At 42.0% G+C, this 13,861-nt stretch overlaps 4 protein-coding genes across 7 annotated transcripts in view; 2 read left to right on the forward strand and 2 right to left on the reverse strand.

Annotated features, from left to right (window-relative positions):
- Positions 1–285: 285 nt before the first annotated feature.
- LOC135340850 (uncharacterized) lies at positions 286–1,759 on the reverse strand. Of its 2 annotated transcripts, none has more exons than XM_064537261.1 (5): positions 1,565–1,759; positions 1,116–1,441; positions 909–1,056; positions 657–861; positions 286–542 (listed from the first exon to the last, which is right to left on the reverse strand). In XM_064537261.1, exons 1-5 carry the CDS (start codon positions 1,757–1,759, stop codon positions 286–288), a joined length of 1,131 nt encoding a protein of 376 aa, XP_064393331.1. The 2 variants fall into 2 exon arrangements, with proteins under 2 accessions (XP_064393331.1, XP_064393330.1); XM_064537260.1 differs by having other exon boundaries at positions 286–599.
- Positions 1,760–1,879: 120 nt separating this feature from the next.
- Positions 1,880–3,302, forward strand: LOC135340849 (uncharacterized). Its single transcript, XM_064537259.1, has 2 exons — positions 1,880–2,657; positions 2,757–3,302. Exons 1-2 carry the CDS (start codon positions 1,880–1,882, stop codon positions 3,173–3,175), a joined length of 1,197 nt encoding a protein of 398 aa, XP_064393329.1. The 3' UTR covers positions 3,176–3,302.
- A 4,103-nt stretch (positions 3,303–7,405) lies between these two features.
- Positions 7,406–10,855, forward strand: LOC135340837 (uncharacterized). Its single transcript, XM_064537244.1, has 6 exons — positions 7,406–7,534; positions 7,721–8,210; positions 8,386–8,543; positions 8,605–8,790; positions 9,176–9,320; positions 9,443–10,855. Exons 2-6 carry the CDS (start codon positions 7,724–7,726, stop codon positions 10,717–10,719), a joined length of 2,253 nt encoding a protein of 750 aa, XP_064393314.1. The 5' UTR covers positions 7,406–7,534; positions 7,721–7,723; the 3' UTR covers positions 10,720–10,855.
- A 57-nt stretch (positions 10,856–10,912) lies between these two features.
- Positions 10,913–13,861, reverse strand: part of LOC135340861 (uncharacterized) — a 53,691-nt gene continuing 50,742 nt past the window's right edge. Inside the window, exons 3-4 of one of the 3 annotated variants that reach the window (XR_010396458.1) lie at positions 11,455–12,500; positions 10,913–11,195 (exon numbers count right to left, since the gene is read on the reverse strand). The gene's annotated coding sequence lies outside the window, so the exon portion shown is untranslated. Of the gene's footprint in view, positions 11,196–11,454; positions 12,501–13,861 lie in introns of those variants that run through there. The other 2 variants (XR_010396457.1, XR_010396456.1) reach the window with 2 other exon arrangements.

Consider the following 13,861-nt stretch of genomic DNA (forward strand, 5'->3'; position numbering starts at 1 on the left):
CTGACTAGCTGTAGCTGGATCAGTGTATTAAAGCGGCCATTCTAGAATGTCTGTGTTTTTTGCCAAAAAGTCAGGAAATTAGGGAGTGCTTGCATTTACCAATTTCTGGATTCTTAAATCTTTAAATTTCCATTAATGCGAGTTTCCAGAACCCAACGTTTCCTGGTATTTTGAAAACACGAGGGGGAGATATTTTAATATTACAACCCCTGGCAGTTAACTTGTAGTACTCAGTTAATGTTAAACACTCTATAATGATTATGAGCAAGTAAAATGGCTCTTAGACTATAGATAAGCTTCTAGAGAGTTCGTTATTCTAATGAACTCAGCAATTGCATATGAATATGCTTGTCCATTTCCTGATACCACATTACTAAAGATGTCCCCAAAACGACAGCGAGAGAGGAAATATTGCTCCCTTTTCATAATTAGATCCTGTCGATCCTTGAGTGGATCGCAACCAAAAAGTCCAAACTCTCTTAGCTGACCACCTTGAGAACGGTATGCATCTGCAGCTTCATCAGTACCCGGTACTTCCCCATCTGGAATGGGTATAGTTTCATAACGCTGCACCTGCAAATGATTGGGTACTCCTCGACCTGTATCACATATTATAATAGCGCATGTGTCATCAATAATAATGTCATTACATTTACCTGGTATAGAATGATGATTCCAAGCTGCAACAAACAATGATAATCCATGATAAGCAACATTGCACGTAACAAACGAAACACAAAATTTTGTAGTTTCATCACTCATGTTAATCAGATTAGTAGCTTCCATTGATATCAAGTGTCGCTTTAGGGGGTAGTTAATACGAGAATTTACTTCAACCCAAATGCGTTCAACAGTGTGGTTCTGTAGAGAGAAAAGTTAATGCATGTAAGCAATATCAGTACCCTTACTTCTGTTGAAGGAGATTGAACGTAAGGAAGAATATCCCGAGGGCCAACACGACAACGAAGTGCTTCTTGTACATACAAAAGAAGATAAAATTCTCTTCCATGGTCGACTCGAATTTGCTTCCAAAGACCATACGTTTTAGTAGATGACCTGATATGGAAATTATACGTGTTACTGATGTAACTATTATTCAATGAGTTGAACAATACCTCAAAATACTGTCGTATATAGCCAAATTGTTCTTGACTGGCATTGTACAGTAAGCAATTATCTTGCCTGAATATCCATCCCTTGCAACTATGTGGGTAGCACCAAACATTGTGATCTTTTCATTTTGGTCAATATGAAGTTTATGCCCAAAGTGGAGAGCCGAGTATTGCAGTGGATTAGTACGGTCTAAGGTGTCATTCCGCCGCTGATCATATTGCAAAGGGGCCACTCTCTGTAAGGACTCTGAAACTCTTTTCTCAGATACCTTAATACCTTTAGACTCAAGCACACCCTTTAACATTCTCCGGCCATACACATGTCCAACCTGCAAGTCATAATTAATTTAGAAATGTTTTTTGTGGTACTTAGCTAATTACGCACATGGACTGTATTCTCCGGTGCTACGGTAATATTCTTAGTATTAAGCCCTATACTACGTTTAGCTTACTTCAGTAACAGCACATTCGACTACAGCATCTACTTGAGCAGAATCTGGTTTATGAATGCCATTTTCAGAGCAGAATCGCCGAACACTTCTTGCAGAGAAGCCTCTTATTCCTGGAAAGCGGGTCTTGAGTGTATTACTTATATCTTCGTGGGTCATACCACTTGTAACCATTTCAAACACTTCATCCACATCCATCCTTCTTAGCCTCGATACACGCCTGGATTCGAATTAGCCGCACCCTAGCCTAATAAATATTTTGCGATTGCTTTTTAAATAGATAAATCTACATGTAGATCAACATACGGTCAAAAGCACATGGCCTGGGCACAAAATTGCAAGTGTCCTCTCTATTTAGCTCTATGCTGCGCTGATACCGTGAAAGAAGGGCCTAGGAACATGAGTTCGAGTGTAAGCAACTTGTACAACTACAGCCTGTATACCATAGAGAAAGATGGCAAAACCGTGAAGCTCAAACCATCACAGCTAACTACTCAAGTTATTGGTAAAGTGTTTGGACTGTTCCCCGATTCCATTATTTTGATTTCTGACGATGGGTTTGTGGAAACACCAGACCATGAGGGAAAGTTTCTTGATGTAGATGACCTATCAAAGTGGGTTGTGAACGGGGATTCGCTCAAGGCAGATGGTTTGCCTCAAGACCAGCAAGTAGCCTCTTTCTCTTACCAGCCTCCTTCACAAGCAACATCACAAGCAACATCACGAAAAAGAGGACGACCGCCAAAATGGAGTCCAAAGTTCACGTCAGCCTTGCTAGGTGCAAGCTCTGCCTCAGGACAGAAGCCACCTGGAGTTCGAGCTCGAGCTGAACCGAGTGTTGATGGTGCAGGCCCTTCCACAATGTCTTCAAGTTCTAGCAGCCGTCCCGAATGGAGAAAGTATATTGAGGTGTGCAAATGGAATGAAGCTGATAAACAATGGAAGAAAGTGAGCAATGTCCCCATCGACCTTTCTGAGGAAATTGCCAGCGTTCCAAATGTGTCGAAGATGGTTAGTGACGAGCTATTCAATGGTGAAGAATGCGTACTTATGGACATAGACTACCTGAAGATACCGAATACTTCTACTACTCGAGGTAAGAAGCTCGATGTATTCATTGTGCTGACTCTTTAATAACTTGTTAATTCAGCAGTTACTGATTATGCCATTACTAGTGCTTACTTTCTCTATCCAGGATCAAGGTTTTGGAAAACCTCCAAACGTATTCGAGCCGTTAGAAAATCTGAAGTAAAGAAAGGAAGGGTTATTTCCTTGGACTCGAGCTCTGATAGTGATTTTGATTTTGCCCCACAGCACAGAGCAAAAAAAATGTCTCTACCATTGGCACCATCTTCCCTAGGCACTATGGATAAAACTGTATTCGAATGCCTCGTATGCAAGTCTCAGACATCATTCCCAGCTGTGGTGTCTCCCTGTTGTAATGTTATTTTGGGGTGTGAGGTGTGTGTGGCACAATGGCTGGAGGCCCAGTCAACCTGCCCACATTGTCGTGCCTCTTTGACTCTCAAGGACTGCCCAAAGTTACCCCTTGTAAGAAGCTTCCAAGAATTTCTTCGAAAGCATACGCCTTCTCCATTGTCAAGCTCTGACTAATGAACATTTATTGGTGAACTTGTATCCCTGTTGTGTTTTCATCAAGAGTATATGTATACTCTTGTTTCATGCATTTATTCTTATTCTTATTCTTATTCTTGTTATTATTATTATTATGTGAACTTCACAGCCTTTCAACTGAAACGGGCTAACAATTTTGAGCACTGCGGGGGATGTGTAGATATGTAAGCAAGATTGAACCTTGCATAATTATAAGATAGCCAAACTCTTATAGACATTGTGACAAAGTCCCAGACCTGGCTGGAAACCGTTGCATGGTCTTTTCTCTCCCTATAACTGATTACCAATTTTTTTTGCTGTTCTACCACAAACCCACCACCCTATGTTGCTATGGAAATATACACAATGGTATCAGCACATTATCTTAGAAATGTTCCAAACAGGAGATATGACTGGTATACAATTATTCACCTATTGCACAAACTTATAACTGCCACAGGGGTTGTAATGTTAAAATTTCTCCCCCTCGTGTTTTCAAAATACCAGGAAACGTTGAGTTCTGGAAACTCGCATTAATGGAAATTTAAAGATTTAAGAATCCAGAAATTGGTAAATGCAAGCACTCCCTAATTTCCTGACTTTTTGGCAAAAAACACAGACATTCTAGAATGGCCGCTTTAATACACTGATCTGATCTAGCTGTGTACATGTATTAATACTTTGGTGCAATATTATGTTTCTCTCGTTTTAGGGATATTACTTATCTAATTACAAGTATGTATTGAAGTTACGATAGTAATTAATACAGTCATGGAATTATAGAGTTAAAAACAACATGAAACACAATAATACATACAACACACCCTACTTATGTCTAGGTCTCTTCTTAAGGGGAGTGTCATCAACTACTTCCTCTTCATTAAATAGCCTTCTCTTTTTAGACGAATTTCCCCTTACTGGTAGCATGGAAAGACTGCCTTGAACTCGAATTGATTGGGAAGATTGCAAGCAAGATTGTAGAGTAGGGTTAGTACAAAATCCTCCTCTACTACGCAACTGTCCAAAATAGTTTTCTAATGGATCTTGAGAGAAACATTCGCTGAGTAAGTATCGACCAGACACACATGGTAGACTAAACAAGTATCGAATGACAGCCACAAATGATTTCACTGCAAAAATAGATATGCACATACCTATACATGTATGTATATGCTATATGTAATTACCAGTAATCCTTAATCCTTCCCTAGTTGCCCTGCTCAGAAGCATTGTTGGTTTTTCTGCCTTCGGTACATCAGTTCTTGTTTCCACACTATCCTCCCATTCTTTGAGGTATCCTAGGAAATCTTTTTCCAACCACTGCAATAGAAGTGTGTGTACAGTGTGTTATAAATGGTATGTTGCCATTTTAATCTTACATTTAGGCGTGCATCGTCAGCATCTTCATATGGCTTCAAGTTGTGTTTTCTCCGTTTTAAGTATACTTTTGGGTGACGTACATTAAGACAGTCGAACAACTTATCCATCATGCGCACGAATCTTTGCGTTTCAAATGTGTCCACAGACCCTTGCATACACAATCCTTCAGCGACTGATTCACTTAATACCTGTGCATAACGATGTATTAATTTAATAACAAGGCATTTCCTTACCTCGGCTGCAAGGCTCACTTTCATTCTTGAATACGAATTTAGATCAACATGTTCTTTCGAAAGTTTTTTAAGAAGAAATAGTCCCTCTGACCTCTTTCCCATTGATACTTTGCCATTGTAGAGGGAGCGCAAATGATCCCAGCTAATATGTTTGCCATTGATCTGTGAACAGATTCATAATTTGAAAGAGCAAACAACCACATGATTTATACTCACCCACAGTTTTCTTGTCCATCCATGCCCAAAGGAATGTGACCAACAATTACGCGTTGTTTTAATAAGGTGAGGGATGTCTGAAAAGAAGTGAATGTATCGTTCTTCAGTAGTATATGGATTTTTAACTCGGTGACAAACATCATCCTTACTAACAGAGTGTATATTAAATAGCTTTCGATTTGTTGAAGCGCCATCTCCGGTTACTGCTATTACTTTAAAACCAAGTCTCTCTAATCGTTCTATTGCCTCCCAGACCATGAAAAATAGCGATGATCCTGTTACTTCAGCTGTAGCAAAATGAGCATACGGAAAATGCAATCCAGTAAAAACACCTCTTACCATAAGGCAAAGCAAATGTGTTGCAACGCTATTATCGGAAATGTTGCTCTCGCTTAGTTGATTTTCTACATCACTCAAATGAACGAAACCAATCACATTATGATGATGCTTATCATAGACCAAACTCTCTCGCAACTTCATTTCATCTATTAAAATTACAATGAACTTTTTCCACTCCAATAGTCCATGTTTACTAGCTTCTTCCAGCAACATTTTATCAACTTCGGATTGGAAACCACACTTAACTTTGAATACATGAGAATAATCTCTAAGTGTTCTTTCTGATGGTAGTCTTATAAAGCCAGAAGAACGCAAGGAATGATAAGCAGCTGAGGAGAGATACTTTAGATTTAAACACCACCTTATCATTGTGGGATGCCACCTCATTTGTGCAGCGTTCATCACTGTTGCTGCTTTCAGTTGTTGATCCCAGAAGAGCCTTTTAAAAGAACCTTCAGGATAAGCTTTCAAAATTGAATCACTTCTTTGTACCATTATACCACGTAGCTCTTGATGTAGAGGCTCATCTACACTAACTCCTTTTGAATCAGATGATTCCTGTATTTTAGTTTTTAACCGTTTCACTTCAATCTCCATAAATTTACAACGACTTCGTAGACTTTTTAGCTTCTCTGTTCTTTGAGGAGTCTTTAAATACCGATCGTTAGTATGCATGCTTGCATCCTGATTTGCACTTGAATATCGGCTATGCAACGAACGTAAAGTACATCTGTACTTAGAGCAATTAATACATTTTTCACCATTCACTAACAGTTCGCAATTAATTGTTCGTACAGTTTTTGAGTACGTTTGCTTGCCATTTGCAACAGGGAATCCACTGTCTAACTGAGCTTTTATTTCTCCATTAGGACTCAATAATTTTCCTTTGCGTGACACAATCATACCCACAAAATGCGGATCAGGGTTACCAGTACACACAGTACTTGATTGAATTACATCCAAAAGCTGTCTGAAACTCGAAAAACTTATTAGCGTAAATGGAATTGATGACAGTACTTTGGTATTTCCTGCGTCAACTTTGTGACCGTGAACAAACAATTCCCAAGATAAATCAACATTTACTAACAATGTATGTGTTATAACCAGAGGTTGACTTGAAGTAGAAGCTTCAGATGATATCTTACAGAGTTTGATTGCTGTTATTGGCCTTTCAGGTGATGTTTGATTACTCCATGTCATATCAAGGGTAGGCACTACGCGATCATGAAAATCTTCCAGAGTATTAACCTCAACATTTTGTTCTTTATTAGATGTCGATGGAACAGCGGATATGCTTTCCTGTAGCAAGTTATTGACATTATCATTGTGTTTTTATACTTATATACTTGCAACATACTTTCTTTTTCTGTTTTTCACTTTCCCAATTTTTGGCTTGGTAGAATCTCAACTTTCGCGGCATTTTACTTCTCTGATTTTCTAAGAAACGGATTATAACAAAACACAGTCATTCTCATTCAACAAATCCACAGCTTTTAAATTGCCCAATATCATAGTAATAACTATTGGAGCACTTTAATAATAGGTACGGAAACATTACACACTTTTTATACAAAAAGTAACTGACACAGGCAAGTACATTTCTTACTATAATTGGCTAACACAATATTCTTGTTCATTCAAGTGTAAATTAGTGCCAGATATATTTTCAGCCCATTTTACAAACTACTTTATAAGTTATAGGAACAGAAACATGAAATTTACTGAAAAAACTGCTGTTACTCACCTATACTTGCAAAAATTTTACAGCTGCACTATACCAACTTTATGACAGTGTATGCCACGTGGGTGAACACATTTTACCACTGTAAACGTCACTGATGAGACTTCCTAGCTTTGGTTAAACGATTTTTCACATAGCACAAAGCTATTTCGAGGGCGAAACGCGGTTGTTATTTGGGGGTGTTACGTCACATAAGCAAATTGTGTAGCATCACGTGATCCGTTTCCAATCCCTCTCTCTCTTTTATCTATGGTAGAGCTAAGCCAACTGCCTACTTCCAAAGCTAAATAGGTATAGGTAAGCCAACTACCTACTTCGAAAGCTAAATAGGTATAGGTAAGCCAACTACCTACTTCGAAAGCTAAATAGGTAAGCCAACTATCTACTTCGAACGTCAACTGCAAGTAGCTCTCTGATATCTCTGAGGGAGTGTTCTACTGTCCATGACTTGTAAGTTGAAATGCTGTGTCTCATTGCTGCTATAGATATACAGAGTTCATGTAAGTCTTGTGATGGTTGTTGATCTGGTTAGGTCCTATAGCTAGCATGCATAATCTCAGTCCAGGCTCAACCAATGATTGTGTGTGTGTGTGTGTGTGATGGCATAAACACTGTCTCATGATCACTCCTGTGCAGGTAATGGATGCTCCAGTTGAACCATCACCTCGTTTTAGTCCATTCTCTGCAGTTGACGGACACCATTACCTGTGGAGGGGGGCTGGTCCAGGACGAGGGTCTAACATCATTGCTGTGTATGATCCAAGCACTGAGCTGTGGAGCCTCTTGCCCACCACTGGACCTCTACCCCCTGGAGAGCGGGGTGGTTGCTCTGTTTGTGTAGGTCGTTGTCTGTACACCTTTGGTGGTTGGGATGGGTCTTCTTACTTCAATGACACGAGCAAGCTTGATCTGGACACTCTCCAGTGGACCAAAGTTCAAACCTCTGGTAGTAAGCCTATGAAAAAGGCTCGTTGTGGACTTGTCCGTGTGAATGAGAGAACTCTGTGCTGCTTTGGAGGATTCGGTATTGAGGGCACCACACAACCAGGATCAACATTCACCAAGACTGGACAGTCTGATGGAAGTGGACGGACAAACGAGTTCCATTTCTTTGACACACAAAATGGTAAATTTGTCAACATGTGACTGTATGTTTTCATTGCATACACTTATAGGGTATCTAGCTACTGGTGGGTGGAGTCCCACCCTCACTCACATAGGAAACCATGTTCACTTTCATATCGTTATAAGGATGATGTAACATTGTACCATTCTCTAAATTGCCCCACCCCCACTTCCAGGTGTCTGGTCGTCCCCTGAGCTCAGAGGAGAGAGACCTCCCTGTAGTAGCTTCACCTTTACCATGGTGGACCAACACAGGGCAGTCGTCTTTGGAGGGAGACAATCTGGCCGTAGTGGTAAAGTCAATGAAGTCTACCTGTTTGACTTCAGGACCATGGTGAGTTGGAATTAGTACTGCCACATTGAAATGCACAATACTGTGTGTTCACTGTGTGTAGGAGGTCACTAAGGTGAAGCCAGTACAGGGAGAGCCATGGCCAGTGGGGAGGTCATACCATGCTGCCTGTTGTCTCAACTATGGCCAGGACCACCCTCAACTACTGGTGTACGGAGGACTGGATAATGGCAACAAGACACTGGAGGACATGTGGATGCTGGATGTTGACTCTGTCAAGTGGACAGAGGTGAGTCTTGTCTTATTATGAACTGTTAGTGTACGTGTAATAAATGGACGTAATAAAGAGATACGAGACGTTCATTTACAAGAGTAAATAACTTTGAAGTCTAGGAGGATGTTAAATACTTGTGCTATGTACACACACCTTTACTGTATTATATCACGTTGTCAAGGTTACAAGTGTGTAATAAAAGTCATACAGTCCCTTCCGTACACGGTCGCGTAGCCTCGAGGCATAATTTGGTAAAGGGTCACTGTAATATAAAACACATAGCCTTGAGATTCCTCGTGTTTTAATGTTATCATACAGTACATGGATTATCTGATGATCTGTTCAGAATACACAGTACTACTGTACACTCAACATTTAGCATTATTTTTTGTGCCTCCAGGTGACACCTCCTGAGTCAATGACACCACGTTCCTACCACTCCATCACTGCCACCAGTCTGGGACCAGGACTCACTGAAGTCCTCGTGTTTGGAGGCATTTCAGAGAATAATGAGATAGTTTCTGAGACCACCATACTGAGATTTGGTGAGCAGCTACTAGTACATGTAGCCATGGCAACTATTTTCTGATAGACAAGTACACACAATACATGTGTCAATGACTCTGAATGCATATACTGTTACATTTGTTCCTTAATCCCCCTACAGAGTTGACTGGACCCTCAGCGTCTGTTGCTGGACCCTCGGCTGGGAAGTGGGCTCTCGTGGATGTGGCCCACAACGACACTAGAGGCTCCGCCCAGCGACTGAGTGAGAAGAGGACCAGACAAGCAACTGCTCCTACCTCATCAGTCAGTGTGACCAGCGACTACTCCTCTCAAGACCGGGTGAGGGCTCTGGAACTACAGTTACGAGCAGCACAGCAGAGAGAGCACGACACTCAACGTCACCACCAACTACAGTTGCAAGAGAAAGATCGAGAATTAGCTACACAAGCTAGAGAATTGACCGAGGCCAACCGTCGTCACGGAGATGCGGAGGAAAGAGCACAGCTGGCAGAGCAAAGAGAGCAAGCTACACAATTACTTTTACAAGTGAAAGATCGAAATTTGGCTGAGGCCAACAGAAGAGAAGCTGACCTGTCTGCTCGAATCACAGCTCTAGAGAGGGAGTTAGAAGGCAAGACGAAAGAGTTGGCAGCACACAACACAGAGGTGTGGAGGATTCCAGCCAACAGAGTGATCACGATGAGAACGATTGGCACTGGAGGATGGGGGGAGGTGCTGGAGGGAACAGTGACGGTGGCCGTCAAGCGACTCTTTGCTGCCATTGTCAACCCACGCAATCTGGAGAGACTCCAGAGAGAAATGATGCTCTTGGCTGAAGTACGACACCCCAACCTGGTGCAGTTCATTGGGGCAGTGTTTGACCAGTCCCCTCCTCTCATCATCACCGAGCTTCTGGACATGAATCTCCGACAAGCGTACGAAGAGAATCAACTGGACCCAGGAAACCGCCTCTCGATCTTCATGGACATTGCCCTAGCTCTGGACTACCTGCACCAGCGCTACGATCCCATCATCCACCGTGATGTGAGTGCTCCCAACGTCCTCCTCCAGCGAATGCCCAACCACCAGTGGAAGGGGAAGGTCTCTGACCTCGGCTCAGCCAACTTCCTGCAGTATGCTCATACGATGGGAGAGGGGGCCATAATCTACTCCCCTCCTGAAGTCATCCCTCAACCATTCGCACGACCTCCTCCACAAACTGTCAAGATTGACGTGTACAGCTACGGCATTGTGTTGGCTGAAGTGACTGCCAGTCGATTTCCGAGTCAAGACAATTTCCCTGAGATGTTTGAGAGAATAGAGAGGCAGCGTCCTGCAGTGTACGAGCTGATTGTCCACTGCACTAAGAGAGAGCCCAGCCATCGCCCCAGCATGGCACAGGTGATGGTGGAACTGAACAAAATAGCACCCTTTTAACTATGAACAATGTGAACACATGTCTAGTGCCGTCTTTTTCTTATTGATTTTTAATAACTTCGTGAATTTATTTTTAGCTTTGGCTTTTGTAGTGTGTGTTTGCACTCTCCTATTATGATGATTACTATTGACTTTATCTCAGTCTCATGCTAATCAGTATTACCATTCACAATAATTATGACGAGTGACATGGGCAAACGTTATTCACATAATTAGAACAATAGCAGTAACCGACCATAAATTCAATCAAAGCGTTGAATATATAAATAGAGTTCCTAAGAGTGTCACTGTTGAGAGCAGCCCACCCTCTGTGCCCTGCCCACTCGTTCATCCTCCTCATCTTCATCGTATATGGCTCCATCCCCTTGTGCCCCGCCCACTCCCCTCGTCCCCTCACTCTCTATCATATCCACTTCCTCTGCCTCTGGGTCCAGTGCTGGTGGATCAGGTCGTGTGGGCAGGAGACACTCCAACACCTGTGTGTGTGTGTGTGTGTGTGTGTGTGTGTGTGTGTGTGTGTGTGTGTGTGTGTGTGTGGGGGGGGGGTAGAGTACATTGCTATACAGTGGGGTCCTGTGTATTGGATCAGTATACCAACTACTTCACAAAGACACCTTAATTATAGAAGACAAGGTGGTACAGCATAAAGATATTGCATGTATACAGTGGAGGCCTGTGTATTGAGAGGCTGCCTACACTGCACACACATATCACATGATTATAGCCACTGCATACCTTTAGTTGACTCTCCTCCAGGAAACCAGAGTCAGGGAATTGGATGGTGAACTGAACATAGAGGTTGCCCTTGACATGAGGCCTCCTGAACACTGGCATCCCCTCACCCTCCAGACCCTGGACACACACACACACACACACACACACACACACACACACACACACACACACACACACACACACACACACACACACACACACACACACACACACACACACACACACACACACACACACACACACACACACACACACACACACACACACACACACACACACACACACACACACACACACACACACACACACACACACACACACACACACACACACACACACACACACATTGTAAACTCAATTGATACTACTTTCAGTATGTTGTAATTAGATTGGCAGAGTTTTCGTAGCTTTTTAGCAACTGTACATGTACCTACGTACAATACTGCCCACACAACACAACCACTGTTAGTATTGCACATGACCACAAGACTATAAATACATACACATGAAGTGAAAATAGAAATAACATACAGCGGTTTTCAGAGTTCAATGTCTAGAGCGGAAGTACCTGTCACGTGATATTCTTGTAACTGCAATAACGTACTGTTTAAAGTGCCAGATCAAAAGTCCTATACCTAACCCTAATTATGACCTGTTCCAAATTTGGGAATTAAGCATCTGAAAGAGCTTCTTCTCTAAAATGATATCATCAAAGTTCATATTTGAGCGATAAACTACCGTATAGCGGGTATATTTTGAGGGTATAAACTTTTTGTGGATTAACCGTTAAAAGGTTCGTTAAAAGGTTCGAGAATTTAATTCCGCGGAATAGCAGTCTTTCTGCAGCGTGTATGTGTGCGATATTAAAATGTGGGTATAAATGTTCGCGGTAGATGCTTGATCAGCGAAAATCACAAACATTTAGACCCTCGAAATAATCCCGCTATAGCTATACAGTATTTGGCCACACCACCTCTACAGTGTATTGAAGAACAAGAAGGATGTCACTATATATAAGACAGCCATGCCAGTACACCTCAATGAACCTCTCCTTCACACTGGCATGGTACTCTTATCTATCACTTTCAATTCAGTTGCTTTGGTTCTCATGGATAATAAATAGCCCATAGTCCAAGGCAGAAAAACTACCGTATAGCGGGTATATTTCGAGGGTATACACTTTCGCGGATTGACTGTTAAAAAGGTTTAAAGCTGCCAGATAAAAAGTCCTAAGGTACCTAACCCTAACACATGTCCCCTCAGCTTGTAAGGCTGGGACACACTATAATAGCTTGTATGTACACTCCTCTCAAAGGCAGCCCTATACACAATCCTCCTCCTACCAGCCACCTACTCACCTGGTGACAGCACTGCTCCTGGTTACACGGACACACGCACGCTCCTCCCGTCCAGGGGGTACAGAGTGCAAGTGAAGCCACACAAGGCCTCTCTTAAACTGATGCTCTTCTCCACAAACAGGTCACAGTCGACTCTCCTGTAGTCGGTGTGATCCAGCGTGTGTGTGTCCCCTCGTGTGTGTGTCCCCTCAGGCAATCTGTGCAGGTGTACTGGGTACAGGCCCATCCTAGAGGGATTTAAAACCTTCTCACAGGTGAGCTTCACCTGTGACCCCCCCTACACTGCAAGATGTGAAGATAAAAGTATTTGCCAATTTGACCCCACCATGGATAATAGCCCATGGTCCAAGGCGAAAAAATGACATTATGGCCCAATCAAATGCTGGATTGATTATTTAAAAGACCTCTTTCTAAGCTTTCAGAAAATCGTACAATTTTTGACATTGGATTAACGGTAGGAAAGTTATGTCTGTTAAAAGATGTTCAACTACAACCCCCCTCACGTTTAATTGAATATGATCGTAACAGTTTAGTAATGCTGAGATTAGGTGATGATAACATTACAGGGTACAAAGGTCTTACAATGTGTGGATAGAGCTGCCATTCTACAGTGCTTGCAGTCTAGAGAGTAGATTACCACACATTTGTGAGTAGTTGTACTTACCTTGTCACTATGGTCGTCACCAGCAGTGTTCTGAAGAGACAAGACATAAAGTGTTTAGTTCACACGAGTTCAGAGGTTAAATAATAATGTAACACGTAGGAAACATATTATACGCACACGCATGATTAGCCTCGCGCAGAGTTGTATTTAAGTACAATTTAGGAGAAAGAAGGAGAGTAGACTGGACTTGCATGCGATAGGTATGATTTGGATATAATTATTCCTTGGTGTGCATGTGTTTATGTGTGTGTGCATGTGACTGTCTCTCTGTACTGTGTAGACTGCTACAGCTGCTCAAGGATCAATAAAGTGTGAGTATAAGAGTTTCTATAGGCTTCTAGTTTTCTTGGATTTTAATTTGAAAAAATGAAGAATGCCATTGCAT

This window comes from Halichondria panicea, chromosome 9 (genome assembly GCF_963675165.1).
Source record: "Halichondria panicea chromosome 9, odHalPani1.1, whole genome shotgun sequence".
NCBI lineage: Eukaryota > Metazoa > Porifera > Demospongiae > Suberitida > Halichondriidae > Halichondria > Halichondria panicea.